The following is a 16,923-nucleotide window of genomic DNA, read 5'->3' on the forward strand; positions in this document are numbered from 1 at the left end:
CCGAGGCCTCCCCCCCCGCCCCCAGCCGGGAGAGGGGAGAGAAGGCCCCAGGTTCCTTCTTTCCCCTGAGCCCAGAGAGAAGAGCACAGCGCGCCACAGACCCCCTCATTGGGTCTGTTTCTTCCACCCCTCCTCAGACCCCCCTTTCTCTCCCCTCCCAGTCCGAAAAGGGGAGTGGGGGCTCGGAAGCACCTCGGGGCAGAGGCCGGGCAGCGGAGAGCCCAAGAGCCACCTCTGCCCCTCCCCTCAGCAGCCGGAGCAGGGAGCCAAGCGAGCGAGTGCAGCTTAACTCCGAGCCCCGAACCAACGGTCGAGAAAGGCAAGGGGACTTTGCAAGGCAAGCGAGCGAAGGGATTGCAGTACGGAAGGGGAAGAAGGCAAGGCGGCTGGGGTGTCTGGCACCCGGAGCGTCTGAGTGCTGCACCGCGCTCGACCTGCTAGCCCAGAGCCCTGGGCATCCAGTCCCAGGAAGAGGAAGGCGTCCGGACGTCCGCCTGTGCCCCCAATTCCAGCTCCTTGGGTCGGTCACACGAGCCCAGCAGTCCGCAGAACCAGCAGCCCTAAGCCTCTCGCCCCAGGTGCGAGACTACCTCGGCACGTCCCAGCTCTGCCGCGAACTCGGATCGGGGTCCCCACGTTCACCATGCGGAGCCGTGCCTCCAGCAACCGGATCCCCTAGAACAGAGGCGGCTTGGACCGCGCTGTCTGGGGGAGAGTGGGGGGGCCGATCAGAGTCACCCCAGTCAGCGAATATTTGGACTGCAGGGGCTACGGAGACTCCGGGAGGGGGACCTTCCGTCCTCCAGCACTAGCCTGCTCTGAATGACTTCCCTTCGCGGGGCCTTTCAGCGGGTGCTCCTGGGGTGTAGGCGGCATCTCTCCGGACCCCAAGCAATTTGGACTTGAGAAGGTGATTGCCTTTTCTCCCCTCCCCCTTTTCCCTTACCCCCCCACTTTACTTTTTGTCCCCGTACGAGGGCCTGATAGCCTCCTGCCCCGAGCCGCTGCGGCCCCAGGGCCGGCTCCCCCGCCCCTTCCCCGTCCCCCTTTCCCCCCTCCCAAGACCCACGCGTCTCCGTGCGAACCGCCCGGGGCATGTGGCCGGCTGCTCTCCCCCTAGAGGCCTTACCACTCTGCAAGATGTGAACCCTGCACGCGGGATTCCGGCTGAGGCAGTATCTTGGGTGAGAGAGGAGACCTCCACCCAGCCCCCCCCCCCCCCCCGCCCTCACCCCTGGTGTCCCCGGCCCCGACCCAGGCTCCGGCCCCAGGGCGAGGTGGCGGCGTGCACTGAGCCCTCACCCAGTTGAGCGCGCCCAGAGCCGCCTTGGAGCGCCGGTCCGGGGGGCACAGCGAGCTGCAGGCAGGAGGCGCGTGGGGAGAAACAGGCTGTCATGCCCTATTGATTCTCCTCCGCCCCCTGACCCTCTCCCCTCTCCCCCGAAAGTATGTTTGGCCTGGATCAGTTTGAGCCTCCGATCAATAACAGAAACGCTGGCCAAGGCGAGAGAAACTTTGGCGAACCCGGCCTGAGCATGAACGGCCACTTCAAAGCCCCGGCTTTTCACGCGGGGGGGCCGGCAGACCCGACCATCAGCGCCCTGGGAGAGCCCCCTCTCCTGGGTATGAACATGGGCATGGCCGGGGAGCCCTACGGCTTCCACGGGCGAGGTCACTCCGAGCTGCACGCTGGGGGCCTGCAGCCGCAGCCGGTGCATGGGTTCTTCGGCAGCCAGCAGCCTCACCACGGCCACCCCGGCGGCCACCACCCTCACCAGCATCACCCCCACTTCGGCGGCAACTTCGCGGGTCCTGATCCCGGTGCCTCCTGCTTGCACGGAGGCCGGCTCTTGGGCTACGGCGGCGGTGGTGGTGGCCTAGGCAACCAGCCTGGCTTCGCTGAGGGCTACGAGCACATGGCGGAGACCCAGGGGGGTGAAAGTTTCGGGCAGCAGAGGCCTGGCAACATCCCCGAGTTCCAGCACCACAGCTCGGGACCCTCGGGCCATGCGGTACCTGCCCCGTGCCTACCCCTGGATCAGTCCCCCAACCGGGCGGCCTCCTTCCACGGCCTCCCAGCCTCCAGCAGCTCGGATTCCCACAGCCTGGAGGCGCGCAGAATGGCCAACCAAGGGGGCGTCGAGTCCCTGGAATACAATTACCCTGGTGACGGGCCCTCTGGACACTTTGATCTGCCAGTGTTTTCTCCCTCGGAGTCCGAGGGCCAGCTGCCTCACTACGGGACTGGCAGACAGGTGCCCGGGGGAGCTTTCCCGGGAGCCTCGGCCCTGCCCAGGGCCCCGGGCATGGTGGCCATGTCTAAGATTCATCCGCAGCAGCAGCAGCATGGTGGCGGAGTGTTCTTCGAGAGGTTTGGAGGGGCCCGGAAAATGTCAGTGGGCATGGAAGCCGGGGTTAACGCAGTCAGGCATCCCTTAATGCAACAGGCCCCGCAGCCGCCTCAGCCACAGCCCCCTCCCCCGCAGCCGCAGCCGCAGCCGCCTCCACCACAGCAGCAGCCGAATTTGCTGGCCAGACAGAACTCTTGCCCTCCGGCTATCCCCCGACAGCCCCAGGCTGAGGCCAACCCGGCTAGCGGTAGCTTGCAGGACGGTGGGCCCATCCTTCCGAACCAGCATGCCCAATTCGAATACCCCATCCACAGACTGGAGAACAGGAGCATGCACCCCTATTCTGATCCAGTGTTTACCATGCAGCATCCGCCGCCTCCCCCTGCTCCTCAGCAGCAGCAACCGCCGGCGCCGCCACAGGCGCCAAACCAGAGGCTGCAGCACTTCGATGCTCCCTACCTGAACGTGGCCAAGAGGGCGAGGTTCGACTTCCCCAGCACCCCGACCGTGGACCGCTGCGCTTCGTGGAATGGCAGCCTGCATAGTGGAGCGCTGGACAACCACCTGTCCCCTTCGGCCTACCCGGGCCTGCCGGGAGACTTCACACCCCCTGTGCCCGACACCTTTCCCCCGGGACCAGCTCTGCAGCATCCGGGCCCCGACCCCCAGGCCTTGCAGCAGCAGCAGCAACAGCAGCAGCAGCAGCAGCAGCGCCAGAACGCGGCCCTCATGATGAAGCAGATGGCGTCCCGCACTCAGCAGCAGCAGCAGCAACAGCAGCAGCAGCAGCAGCGGCTGCGCCAGCCCGGCCTGCCGCCACTCAGCCACCCCGGGGACGTAGGGCCGGGCAGTGGCCTGGTGCACGCGGGGCCGGTGGCCAGTCTGGCTCAGGCGAACTTTGAGAGGGAGGGAGGCGGGGGCGGCGGGGGCGGCGGCGGGGGCTCCAACGGCAGCGGGGGCGGGGGTGCTGGGCGCATGGGAAACTTCGACCCGCAGAATCCTCACTTGGCACAAGAGAGCGCCTGGTTCCCTGGGCCCCACCCGCCTCCTCCGCCACCGGGAGACCTCCTGCCTCGCAGGTTGGGTGGCTCTAACTTGCCCCCCGACGGGAGCCCCCACGAACTGGGCCTGGCTCAGGGCGGCTCTGGGATGCTTTTCCGGGGACCGGGGGTGGCTGGGCTAGGATTGCAAGAGTCGCTGAGGATGCCCGGTGAAGGCCACGTGCCTGCCCTTCACTCCCCCGGTTTGCACTCCCAGTTCGGGGGCAGCCTCGGTGGCCTTGGCCAGTTACAGTCTCCCGGGGCTGGCGTGGGCCTGCCTAGCACCCCTTCGGACCGCAGGGCACCACCGCCCGACTTCACGGCGCCTCCCTTGGGTGGCCAGCCGGGCTTCCCGTTCAGCGGGACCAGCCGGCAGGCCACCCCACTGAGTAACCCCGGCGTGAGCGCTTCCCCGGGCGGCGGGGGCGGGGGCGGCGGAGGCGGGAGCACCTACCCTCCACAGCCCGACTTCCAGCCTAGCCAGCGGGCCTCGGCCAGCAAACTGGGCGCCCTGAGTCTGGGGTCTTTCAACAAACCCAACTCTAAGGATAACCTCTTCGGCCAGAGCTGCCTGGCCGCCCTCTCCACTGCCTGCCAAAACATGATCGCCAGCCTCGGGGCACCCAACCTCAACGTGACCTTTAACAAGAAGAACCAGCCCGAGAGCAAGAGGAAACTGAGTCAGACCGACTCCGACGGGGCGGTGGGCAGCAGCGGTGCGGGCAGCGGCGGCAGTGGCAGCGGGGGGAATACGGGACCCGATTACTTCCCCAGCGGAACTGCGCCGGGGGGGCCGGGGCCGGGAGGCCCGGGAGGGACCAGCGGCGGAGGCGGTAAAGCCCCAGGTCCCCCTAACCCGGCCGCCTCAGGCGATGGCACAAGCCTTTCCCCCAACTACACCATTGAGGCCACGTCGGGCAACGACGGCAAACCGGTTCCGGGAGGAGGAGGGCGGGGTCGGGGCCGCAGAAAAAGGGACAGTGGCCACGTGAGTCCCGGGACATTCTTCGACAAGTTCTCCGCTGCTGCGGCTGCTGCGGACAGCGGGGCTTCGGGCGTGAGCCCCGGGCAGCAGGCGGCGCCTGGCCCTCCCGGTGGAAGTTCAGGCGGGGAGCCCCGAGGGGCGCCCACACCCCACGACAAGGCCCTAACCTCCCCGTCGTGGGGCAAAGGGGCCGAGCTGCTCTTGGGCGATCAAGCCGACCTCATGTCGTCCCTGGACAGCGGGATCCAGAGCGGGGCCAAGTCGGCGGGCAGTTCTCCACACGTCGGGGACTTCGCTGACGAGGTGAGCACGGGCTACGCCAACGAGGACGAGGTGTCGTCCAGCTCTGACAACGCGGCCTCGGCCCTGGCCAAGCCCAGCCGCAGTCCCCTGGTTACTGGCTCTCCGAAGATCCCACGGGGCCCGGCCGGGGAGCACGGACAGAAAGGGGCCCCGGGCCTAGGTGGCCTCCTCACTACCTCTACCTCGACCCCAGACAGCTACGGCCTGAGTAGCAGCAGCGGGGCGGCCCACCCGGGCACGCCGGGCCTAGAGCAGGTCCGCACCCCGACGAGCAGCACGTCCCCGCAGGACGAGATCCACCCGCTGGAGATCCTCCAGGCGCAGATTCAGCTGCAGCGGCAGCAGTTCAGCATCTCGGAGGACCAGCCGCTGGGCCCCAAGGGCGGGGGCAGCGGGGGCGGCGCGGGCGGCGGCGGCAAGAAGGCCGAATGCGCTGGAGGCCAGAACGGAGACAGCGAGCTGGGCGCTTGCTGCCCCGAGGCGGTCAAGAGCTCCATGAGCACCATAGACCTGGATTCCCTGATGGCTGAGCACAGCTCCACCTGGTACATGCCTGGCGAGAAGGCTTTACTGGACGGCCCGGAGGATGACAAGACGCTGGCGCCCTGGGAGAAGTCCAAGCCCCCGAACCCAGTCAGCAAAGAAGGTAGAGGTACCGTGCCTTCTTCCTCCCCCTTCACCCCTCTCTCTGCCGGTTCTACCTTCCGGGTCTGGCTGGGAGGCCTAGCTTCTCACCATGCTCCTGGGGAGGCCCCCTCTTCCCACCCGGGCAGGTGCCCCTATCCTGCAGGGGAAGGAGGGCCTTCCCTGCCTTCCAACTTCGATCTGGCTACATCAGAGGCTTGCCAGGAAGCCTAGGGACTCTCTCTGGGCTGGAGTCCCTTGGAGCCCCATAGACTTTTAGGCTCCCCTGGAGGAGGCTGGCCACCCTCATTTGCCCTGTGGGAGACAGGCCTTGTCTGCAGTTTAGCTTTACGGAATTTCCTCTTCTTTCCACCCCACTTTGGGTGAATTGTGGACCAGCCCTAGGGACTGGTCGTCCGAGGGGACTATGAGGAAAAGGCTTAGTTTGTGCTTGGGGGTAGGGGGATGAGGAAGCAGGAAGAGTTAATAGCGAATCTCCCCCCAGCCGTCAGGCCCCAGAGGGGCAGCAGTAAGTGCTGGAGTAGAGTCTTCTCTGGCCTGGACAGGTTAAGTGGCTTTCTCTTCTCCCCCCTCCCTCTGTCAACTCAGGAACAACTTTTGCAGGAGTTAGGGGGTTGCTGCACATAGGTGGAGGTAGGATTGTTTGCCAAGCCCTTTCCCAAGTCATGGCAGAGACCCTACCCTTTTTTACAGCAGTGCACAGGTTGGTCTGAGGTTGGAATAGCTCTCTGTGTGTGTGTGTGTGTGTGTGTGTGTGTGTGTGTGTGTTACTTTCTACCTCCATCCGCCTTCAAACTCCCCCTTCCTCAAATGATGGCTGGCATTTATGTTCCTGCCTACAGATCTGTGTCCTGAGCTGAGTAGGTAAGGGAAGGAGGGAGGAAAGGAGGGAGGGAGGAAAAAAGGAAGGAAGGAAGGAAGGAAGGAAAGAAGGAAAGAAAGGAAGGAAGGAAGGAGAGAAGGAAGGAAAAAGGGAGGGAAGCAAAGAAGGAAGAAGGAAGGAAAGGAAGGAAGAAGGGAGGGAAGCAAAGAAGGAAGAAGGAAGGAAAGGAAGGAAGAAGGGAGGGAAGCAAAGAAGGAAGAAGGAAGGAAAGGAAGGAAGAAAGAGAGAAGGGAGAAAAGGAAGAAGAAAAGGAGGAAGGGAGGGAGGAAGGGAAGGAAGGAGAGAGGGAAAAAGGAAGAAAAGAAGGAAGGAAGGAAGTTGTAAGGCCTTGTTCACATCTCTGAGTCCCTCCCTAATTTGACAGTTGCTCTTATAATGAATAGCTGTTTTGTCTCTTGTTCCCATCCTGGCTTATATTCATTGAGAATCCAGAGACCTGTCAGGGCTCCCACGACAGTCCCTGGATTTCCTTTGGCTTTTTTTTTTTTAAATATTTTTTTTGTTTCTGGGGAGGGGGGCCCATAGAGAAGAGGAGGTGGTTGAAAGTGACAAACTTTTCTAGGGCAAAAATACTGGGCGTATATTGTTGGGAGGCTCAGAGGGCTGAGGGTTTGTCGCTAGGGAGCTGCTCGGGGGTGACAGATGTTTAATTCCGGCATTCGTTTCCATTATAGGTCTCCCAGTGTCTAGAGGCCATTATGAGTCTATAAGTTGAGGAGGAAAAAGACCTTAAATGGAAAACCATTGGAGTTAAAGTGATAACTGTTCTTTTTAACCTAAAGATGACTTCGGTTCCTGTAGATTTCCGTTTTATTTTAATGAAGTCATTTTTTTTTTAAGGCTAATGACATCTTAAAATTATATATCATAATTAAAAAAAATATGCAAGATCTTCTTCACTCATCAGAGTATTGTCAGCCAGCCAAAAAGTAGCTTGGTTAAAGCTGCCTTTATTGTGTCTTTCTCATTAGCGCCCTATTTACTGGACCAGGACCTAGCTTGCTTCCTCTGTCTACCTCCTTCTCCTGTGGCTGCTCTATCATCTCCTCCCGCTCCTTCTCTTCTTTCCTCTCCCTCCTTCTTGCTACATCTTCTTTTTTCTTTCTCGTTTCACTCTTCTTCTCTTTGACTTCTATCCCTCTTTCCCCCTCTTCCCCTTTCCTCCTTTCCCCCTTTCTCCTCTTTATTCCCTTTCTTATCTTTCCCTCCTTTCATCCCTCTTGCTTTTTCCATTCCCCTTTGCTTTCCATCTCTTCCTCCTCCCTTAATTCTCTTCACTTTTCTTTCACTATTTTCTCTTCCTTCTTTTTGTTTTTTCTCCTTTCTTCCTTTTTCTTATTTTCTTCCTCTGTCCTATTCTTCTAGTTCCCTTTCCTTTCCCTTTTCCTAGTTCTCTTCCTCGTCCTAGTTCTCTTCCTCGTCTCTTTCTTCTTCTTCTTGTTCATTTTCATCATATTTCTTCCTCTTCCTCCTCCTCCTTTTCATCTCTTTCTTTTTATTCCTCCCTTTCCTCCTCCTTATTTTCCCTCTCCTTTCTCTCCTCATTCTTTAGCTGCTTTTCCCTTTTCCTGAGCCTCCCCGTTCTGTTGGCTGGGACTTGAAGACCAGGGTAGCCCTTAGGTAAAAGGCACAGATAAAACGGGACTTTGGTGGCCCAGTACAACTCCCGAGATCTCCCAGCTCCCAGCTCCAGGGGGCCGGCTCTCCTCCTCGGGCTTTCTGAAGCGTGAATGGTCGGTCCCTGCCGTTTGCGTCTTTGTTCCTGTTTAATGCCCAGCCCAGGACGCTCTCCCTGGGAGCTGGAGCCGGGCGTGTTTAGCATGCACAGCAGCCGCTGGTGCCCATCAGTATTCTTCAGGCTTCACCCAGGCAAGGACATAAATTGGTTTTGTTTGGGGCCTTCCTCTCTTCTTTTCCATTTTTAAATGGAGTTGCACACAAGCGTCCTTCCTGGCCCCTTCTCCTTTATTTTCTTGTCCACAACATCTCGATTGGGCTGGATCAATAGCTAGTTAGCACAAATCACAGCTCCTGTCATTTCTACCTTGGCACAAATGCCCCTCCCCCGTCCTCCTCCCCTCAAATCATTAAAAGCAGATTGGCAAAAATGGTGGTGGTGGGGAGTCAGGTGTGGGGGAAAAAAGTTCTAAAAATCCAGGCTGGCTTGGGAGATGACAAAGAACTAAATGGATAAATTCAAATAGCCGCCTTATGGTCATTTATATCTTTTCCTGCCTTCTCTGTACACCTTGTGTGGAATGAGCAGAGAGTGAGAAGACAGACTGATTTTGTAGGGACTTTTCTCCTGAAAAAGCTTTTTTTTTGGGTTTCAGTAGGAAAAATAAATGAAATGACCTCTGATGGGAGAAATGTCCTTAAAGAAATGGCTCTTGCCTGGAATTGAGGTGTTTATTTTTGGAAAGAGAATCTGCTGGTATTGGTTTACTCCACCGCTATCCTCTTTCCCCCCAAAAAAAGGAAAAGTGGGTCCTATCCTTGGCATTGTCCTCAGGGATTAGCTCCAGAGCTGCTGAGCTTAGCCAGTGAACATCAGCGGGCAGGAAGGGACCCCCAGTCCCTTGATTCTCTTTGTCTCTTGCTCTGTGATGTGGGAAAGGAGGAAGCTGAACCTTCCTCTCAGTAAAGCCTGGAATATTGGTTTGTGTCAGACCTTGGTTCATCTCAACCCACCATCCAAGCCTTCCAGGGTATCTCATTCAGATCTCACTTTTCCCTCCCTGCCAGTACATAAGAAAGATTAAACTTTTCATTATGATGAAAGCCTGCTGCCCCATCTGCCTACATTGTACAGCTAGATTCCCTCTTTCATTACAGATAGCCTTCCCCGATAGTTCTTCCCTACAAGCATCTTGGGGCTAGCCATTCTCTCACTCATTGGAGTCTTTCTTGAGGTGGAAGGTCAGGACTGGTCCTTAAAACAAAACAAAACAGACAAAAACCTCAACTACCCTATAAGCAATCTGTGGGCCCTCTCTCAACAATTAACTGTTGCTTAGGGAAAAGATGCCAATCTGCATCCCCCAACCTTTGCATTCGAGGCTTAGAAGGGAGAAGACCCTTCATCCTCCAAGGAAAAGTACCTACTTTATTTTGTCACCCGCTATAAAATACTTAGCCATTGGAATGATTAAATATTAACACCGTTTCGGAATTCTTCCCTCCCTGGTGACAAAATACCAGTCCTGTGTTTAGCAAAATGATCCACACCCAGGCTGGAAGGCCCAAATAACTCTTCCGGATGGCATGGAGTATAAAACTCCTGAGACGTGCCCAGACTCTCCTATGGGTTCTCATGTCTTTACTCTAGGCGGGAGATGTGGTGGGAACTTGTACCAAGACTTACAGCCCTGCAAAGTCTGAAGCCAAACATCCCATGAGATTCAATAATGTAAAGCCTTCTCTGTCATGGCTTTCTTGATGGTCTTAGAAAAAAAAAGAAAATTAAACAAGATAGAAAGCCACAATGTTCATTTTGGAAAAGTAGTTCCTAAGTTGCAGATGTCCCAAGCTGGAAACAAAAATCCCAAGGCCACTTTGAAATGCACTCACCCTGCTTTTTGGAAGACAGACTTTGAAAAATGGGCTTAGGGGGTCTGTAGATGGGTTTGTGCCTCTAAGGACTTCTGTGATTGAACATTGTGACTGCCAAGGGAGAAGGGAACTCTTTATATTTTAAAATCTCTTTCTTTCTCCCCCCTCCCTTTTTATCCCTTTCTGTGAAGATGCTTGGTTTTGGTGGATTTCAGGGCAGATGGAAAAATGGCCAACACCATTAGATTCTTGAATCCCCAGATTTTCATGGAGTGGGGGGAAGGAAGGAGAAGGGTGTTTTCCTCCTCCCTTTTTTATCGTTGGCATGTTTGTTTTAAGACAGCCTACATTCATGGGATCTAGAGTAAATTCACACTTATTAAGTGCCTGGGGGACTTTTTCAGGATTAGAAATTTGAAGCAGTACCAAACACTCTCTTCCATCTCCTTAACTGGTGCGGTTTCTGTGGATGGCGGCCCCTTTTCAAGAACAGTTTTACATTGATCTGAGAGGAGGTCTTGCCTCCTTCTGTTATCTGACTCCAAAGCAGAAAACCCCTGGGTGGGAGGAGAGGGAAAATTTAAAACAACTGAGCCTCATCTGAGTGCCATCAGGATAGCCCTATGTTTGTACCAGTCTCCCACCTCTGAGTCAATCAAAGCGCCATCAGGCTAGCTGGACATCCTTCAGTGCTGACAGTTCTGAAATCGGCACCTGGATTGTTTCAGAAAGAGCCTTGAATTGGGAGTCAGAGGACCTGGGGGAGGTGAATTCTAGCTCTGCTACTTCCTACCTGGGTGACCTTGGCCAAGTCCCTTCCCCTTTCTAGACCTCAGTTTCCTTCCTTTGTCAAATCAGCAGCATTACACCGCATAAGCTCCAAGGACCGTTCCCTGCTACACAACCTATGAATTTATTTAGAAAGTCTTCTGAGAATTGTCTCCCACCCTCTCCTCCCCGCTACTGCAGTCTCTCTTGAAAGCTTTTACTGAAGGTTTGAAAATTCAAGGCCAACTGAAATTATACTTAAATGATAGGAAGTGAGGTACTTTGGAGCACCTTAGTTTCTTTTATTATTATTTTTTACCCATCAGAATTTCTAAGATCCCTGCCTCCTTATGGCATGTGTAGTAGAGAACTGTGTAACATAAACCTTTACAGGTGTTAATCAGGGGAGATGTAAACAGATCAGGCCCTAGTACCTTTATGGGGAGAGGAGGGGAGGGGGACAGGAATCCTGTTGTCACTTAACCAACCCAGTCCCCAGAACTACTCCTGATGTTCCGTGGCTCTTTAATATTTCACTGCAGTAATAAACCTGTCTCTCAGACAAGCCAACCAGCATAACCCCACCCCCCAACCCCGCACACATCTGCAATTATCCATTTCCAATAAATATTAATAAAGGACAGAGACAATTTAAAGCTAGGGAGGTAGGGCAGTGTGGAAGTCATCCCTTTCTTTCATCTGCCACTGGATTTTTGCAATTGCTTTTATTTTAAACAGAGCTCGGTACAATATTTATTATTATCATTGTTTGTATAATAATTATATACATATATACATACATGTATATGCGCATACACATATATGTATACACATGTACACACGATGTATACATATATACATACACACATATGTGGAGAGCGAGGGGCTGACCCTGGGGATTTCCTTCCTTAATATGAATTCATTTCCATTTCTCCCAAGTTCCCTTCGGACCCAGTAAAGCAGAGGAAACATTAGACTATTGAAAGGTTCTCTTTTATTGAGGTTTCTAGGAAAGGAGTGAGGCTTTATCTGTAAACTAATTTCTCTTTCTAGCAACGACATTCACCGATCCCTGATATGATTTGGTTTGCCTGACAGAGGTATTTAAACTTCCACAAAGCCTCTTAATGGTTACTGAAAATGCTGCCATCCTTGCCAAGAAGTTATACGATATACTCTGATGTTAGGAAATATACATCTTTAATAAATAATTCATAATGGATGGGTGACATGTCCTGAGGAGGAAATTCTCCCCCATGGCAATTATTGGGAAGACTTGATGAGGCCTCCGATGGGGAAGCTGGTCTCAGTCCTTAAAATCCTCCGTTTGGGGATTGTGCCTGTTTCCCACTTTTCCTAACCCTACCCCACTTCTATGACAGTCCCACTATGTTATTTCCTCTGCCCAGGTCTTCCCTGTGCCAACAATATTGAAGAGGATGACTTGGGAGTGCAGACTGACCTACTGGGTCGGTTTGCTTCATTTGGGAAGGGAAAATACTGCAGCACTTTTCTGTCAAGTAGGGGCAGGTGGGCTCAGGGAGCCCCTCAGTCATATCATAAAACATCGGCGATGGTGGAAATTTGTTGGCCCTTCAGAGACAACCAAGTAAACCCTGAATGCCTTGCCGATCTGCCCCCCTCTCTCCTCCTGATGTCAGCCTTCTTCCCCAACTCCCACTCCTGGCCGTCCTTCCTCTCAAGAAGTTTGACTAGCATAACTTTTCTTGTTTGGAGTCAGAATTTCAACGCACCAGAGATGTATACTTAAGGGATTCTTTCCAATTTTAGAGCCACTTGACGTGGACAGATTTCATTGTGAAGACTGGTATTTATATGTACAGGCAATTTTCAGTGCGTGATGGGGAAGAGATGTCATGTGTGTTGGTGTGTGTGTATGTGTGTGTATGTAGGTTCTTGGAAACCCTTTGGAAGGGCATGGGTTCTGCTCAGACCTGTTGCCACGTGGAAGAGGGAGGGGTGGAACAGGAAAATAAAGAACTGCCTGAAATGGTGTGGTCAGGGCAGACACCAGGTTTTCACAAGCAGTCACCCGGAGGGAAACGGTGCCCCCATGTAATTCGCTAGGTGAAAGATGGAGACAGGCTCACATACACATAACACTCTGATTTCTAACAAATGATCAGGCTGTCTGGAGCAATTTACTTCCTGGTTATTTTTAGAAAGGGAGCGCAGGAAAGAAATTAGTGAGATCCAGACTCCATTGACGGCTTTGACCAAAAAGGTCTGAATTTTGACAAAAATAGAGATTCTTATGAGATGGCTATATGTGCTCTTCTGTTCCAGAGAGGATCAGGAGGTGGCAGCTGTATTTCAGAGAGGCATACTCCATTCGGCTAGCCACCCTAGCACAGCCCATGCCATATTGGCTTGGGATGGGGAGTGTATATATGTGTGTGTGCATTCTCATATGTGGTTCTGTGAATCTATTTGTATGGGTCTATACTGAATTAGCTCAGATGAGGGCAACTGGCGCAGACAAATTCTCTGAGACCATCTCTTGGTTTGAGTCTTCTAGATTAATGCTAGTTTGCCACTAGAAATGTCTATCACTATCATCCTTTTTGTAGCAATGACGAGCTTGCCGGCAGTGTCAGATCCTTCTTCTTTTCCTAAGAGTTCCTTGTGGCCTCTGTTGCCCTTTGGGTCAGGGACAGAGTCTCTGTAGAATGTGATAATGTCCCAATCCAAACCCCTAATCAGCCTCTCTTCATCATCCATCAATACCCGTGCTGGAGTTTTGATTAGAAGATGCCTTTGAACATACATATTTCTGAGGGCGAAACTTTTTTTTCTTGTTGAAGATTAAGGGAAAACAAAACAAAACAAAAAAAACCACCAGCACATAAATGGGACTGAATAAAGGTCAGTCAGTTTACTTTGGGGAGACTTTTGAAAAACACTATCCTCTTGGGGTATAATTATTCTAGGACGTGCTTGACTGCTTTGTTTGGAGAGGCTGTATTTTAATCAGCTGTTCATGAGCTTTGGGGTGATGAGGGGCTGCCCTGCATATGACATCTGACCAGAGATGTTGTAGAAGAAGAAAAAGGCTATGTAGTGTTTGGGAACCTCGAGATCCACTTGGCGCTGATTTACCAAACTGATATGTTCAAATTTTGGAATTTTGGCCTCGATAAAAAATGCATGCATGCCTGAGGGCATTCTCAGAGTAGAATCGACACCTCAGGTAGAGCAGGATAGTAGTATACCCAGGGCAAAGGGTTGTAGGTAGGGAGACTGTCTGGCCACCCAGACTGGGAAGCCCCATGTTGTTATAGCAAGGTTAGTTCCCGACCCTTCTTGAGATGGACCACGGAGAACTTTCCAGCCCTATAGCCTTGCTGAGTGAAGATTTAGTCTGCAGAGCTCCGATCCAAGCGCTGTTTAAGTGGAAGCCTGGGATTCAACAGCTGGAGAGCTTGGTGTGTTCATTTCAGGGAGCTCACCGGCTTTCATATTTCATTGAGAACATCGTAGGTGGTACGGGACCATCTCTCTCCAACACTGCCCCCTCCCTTTGCCCCCTGCTGCAATTTAAAACAAAACAGAGAAAAGCTAGCTTGTATGGCTTGCTTTCCTGATTGAAGAAGACAGAAGCGCATGGTAGTGGATGAGGAGTTCATATTTTCTTCCTCGCCGATACAATCAAATGTGTGCTTTATTCCCAGCCTCCATCTTGTCTCTCTTTCTTACGCTGCCCTGAGAAAATGTGTTGTTTCTGTGACATAACTGATTTCTGATTGTGAGTTTAAAAGCTTGTGTGTGTGTGTGTGTGTATGTATCCATGGTTTCAGCTGTTTTGGTTTCTCTCTTACTTTACCTAGTGCTGAGATTTCTTTTAATTGATGGACCAGTATGAAAATCAGATCTGCTTCTGGAAGCTAGCTTAAGGATCTAGTGACTAAAAGTCATCCTTTGGTTCCCTCACAGCGATCCTGTGACTGACTTGTCAAAGTTCTGTCTTTTGGAAAAGCTAAAAAAGGCAGGGATGGGGGTATGGGGGTGAGGTAGGGAGAGAGAGAGAGAGAGAGAGACAGACAGACAGACAGACAGAGAGAGGCAGAGAGAGACAGAGAGAGACAGACAGAGACAGAGAGAGACAGACAGAGACAGACAGAGACAGACAGAGAGACAGAGAGACATACACACAGACATACGGAGAGAAAGAGACAGTAAGATACATATACACAAACCCAGAAAAGGGAGTCAGGAGAGAGATGCACACAGAAAGATGTCAAAAGGGACAGAGAAACATCGACATGAAGAGAGAATGAAAGAACAGTCAGAGACATAGGAAAAAAAGGGAAGAGAAAAAGACAGACGTGCAGACACAGAGAAAAAGGGAATAGTCAGAGAGAAACAGAGAAAAAGAGGGGAAAAGTGAAAGAGCCATAGAGAAAGGAGGAAAGAGAATTCAGACAGTAAGAAAAAGAAAGGAGGGAAAAGAGAGACAGATACAGTGAGAGAAAGTAGGGGAAGGAGAGAATCAGACACACACACACAGACACAGACAAGAGAAAAGAGAGTCAGATACACACAAAGAGAGATAGACAGACAGATAGACATGGTGGGGGAGGGGAGGGGAGGAGAAATAGATGAGCCAGATGGAGGTAGATGGAGAAAGAGACAGAGAAATACAAAAAAGGACAGATGGAGATAGAGATAGACAGACAGATAGATGCTTGGAACAGGTCTCATTTTTGCACATGGTATGGCTGGAGAAAATCTCAACATTTACTTAGAGATCACCTAACTTTTCCATGTCTTTGTAGAAAATATGAATTGACTTTGTGTTCTTATGGGGCCAAGGAGCTGGGCTAAGTCTTCCCTCTCCCTGCTTCTTGGTGCAGTGTGTCTCCTGGAATCCCATCAAAAACAAAATGGCCTGGATATATGAGACTTTGGCATTTCTCTTTTCCTACTTCTCATGGGTAATAGTTTTCAATCCTCCCTCCCTTCCCCCGACCATCTGAAAGAGGGTACTCTTTGAGAGAAAAAAAAAGAATTTGACACGAAGCTAACTTTCATTTGAAGTCAAAGCTCCATAAGAAATTGAGTCCCGAAGATGTGGTTTTTTTCAAGGCCCCTTTGGTCAGAACTTCAGTTAGTTAGACTGGCACAGGAAAAGTTGTTTGTGAGAACTTTAAGCATCTCCCAGGATCGTGGTGGGAACACTTGGCCCCTAACTGGTGACTCACCCATCTGCTAGTCTTGTCCCCTGGACTCTATGGTCAGCACAAGGTCCCAAGCCTGGCCTCAGTCACTATCTACTGTGCTCTTTACCAGGGCTGTGTCTTTAGACGTGAATACTCCAGTAACTGTGCTCAACTAGGTTCTTTGGCGGGAATGTCTGCAATGGTAGGGGACTGAGAAAAGAGAAACACAAAAAGGTCCCAAGAGACACTTGTCTTTGTCTCCCTCTCTGGCTCTTAGATAAGACTGCGGGGCGAGTGTGCACTGGATCTTTGATTGGGAGTTTGTCGAGAATGCCAGAACTAGCAAGACCTAGCGGAAAAAACGCTTTGGCTGAGTGAGCCTGCTTGGACCAAATCAAGGCCAGGGTCCACACAAATGGAGGCACCCATTCTGGGTTTATTGGTCTAATTCATCCATTCCCCTGGGGGAAGGTTGCAGAAATGATGTTTGCAGTGGGTATATGGGTGTGTGTGTGTGTGTGTGTGTGTGTGTGTGTGTGTGTGTGTGTGTGTGTGTGTGTGTAGGGGGAAGATTTATTTATTTTGTCTTGCCCACATGGAGGATTTGGTATGTTGAGGACCATGGGCCTTGGTGGACCTGTACCTGTGATCTCAAGTGACACAAAACTAGAACTCTTTTTGTTAGATTGGCTGGGATAGTTTGTCCTCCTTCAATAGCTTTTGGGGAGGGCGATGAAACCATTTAGAGTGTGGGAAAAAGGAACTCCAGAATCATATTTATTATATAAAACCCCTTGTTTTATATAATAAACTACCCACAGTAGGTGGACCTTACCTAGACGTAAATAATGTTCTTTGTTTGGGGTGGAGTGGGTGGCAGCAGACAGACCCTATCAGTCCATCTTCAGAAACGGTGGTAACATTGCCACAGGACCTGAGGAAAATCAGTCTTTTGCCCAGGTTTCAGATTGGTCCTCTGCTTGTGGATCTTTCTGGTGACACACAGTTGTACGGAGGGAAGACATCCAGTGATGCCCTCAGTGGAGGTCTGTTAGTGCTCAGAGACTGTTTCTGTTTAGCAGGGGGCTGGGGTGGAGATGGTGGTGGGTCTGACTGCAGAGCCCAGGAGAGGGGGGACGTTGGCTGAGTTCTTCATGAATAACTCCTCTCTTGCCAACTTGCTCGTGAGGGAGACCTCTGTGCCAGGAGGACAGGC

At 52.5% G+C, this 16,923-nt stretch overlaps 1 protein-coding gene across 2 annotated transcripts in view; it reads left to right on the top strand.

The window, feature by feature from the left end:
* The first annotated feature begins 1,233 nt into the window (after positions 1-1,233).
* The window catches only part of MN1 (MN1 proto-oncogene, transcriptional regulator), a 65,085-nt gene continuing 49,395 nt past the window's right edge, over positions 1,234-16,923 (top strand). The window contains exon 1 of one of the 2 annotated variants that reach the window (XM_072600077.1): positions 1,234-5,331. In XM_072600077.1, the coding sequence (XP_072456178.1) occupies positions 1,449-5,331 (3,883 nt within the window). In that variant the 5' untranslated portion in view covers positions 1,234-1,448. The remainder of the gene's footprint in view (positions 5,332-16,923) is intronic. The other variant, XM_072600078.1, reaches the window with a different exon arrangement.

Source organism: Notamacropus eugenii, chromosome 4 (genome assembly GCF_028372415.1).
Source record: "Notamacropus eugenii isolate mMacEug1 chromosome 4, mMacEug1.pri_v2, whole genome shotgun sequence".
Taxonomy (NCBI): domain Eukaryota; kingdom Metazoa; phylum Chordata; class Mammalia; order Diprotodontia; family Macropodidae; genus Notamacropus; species Notamacropus eugenii.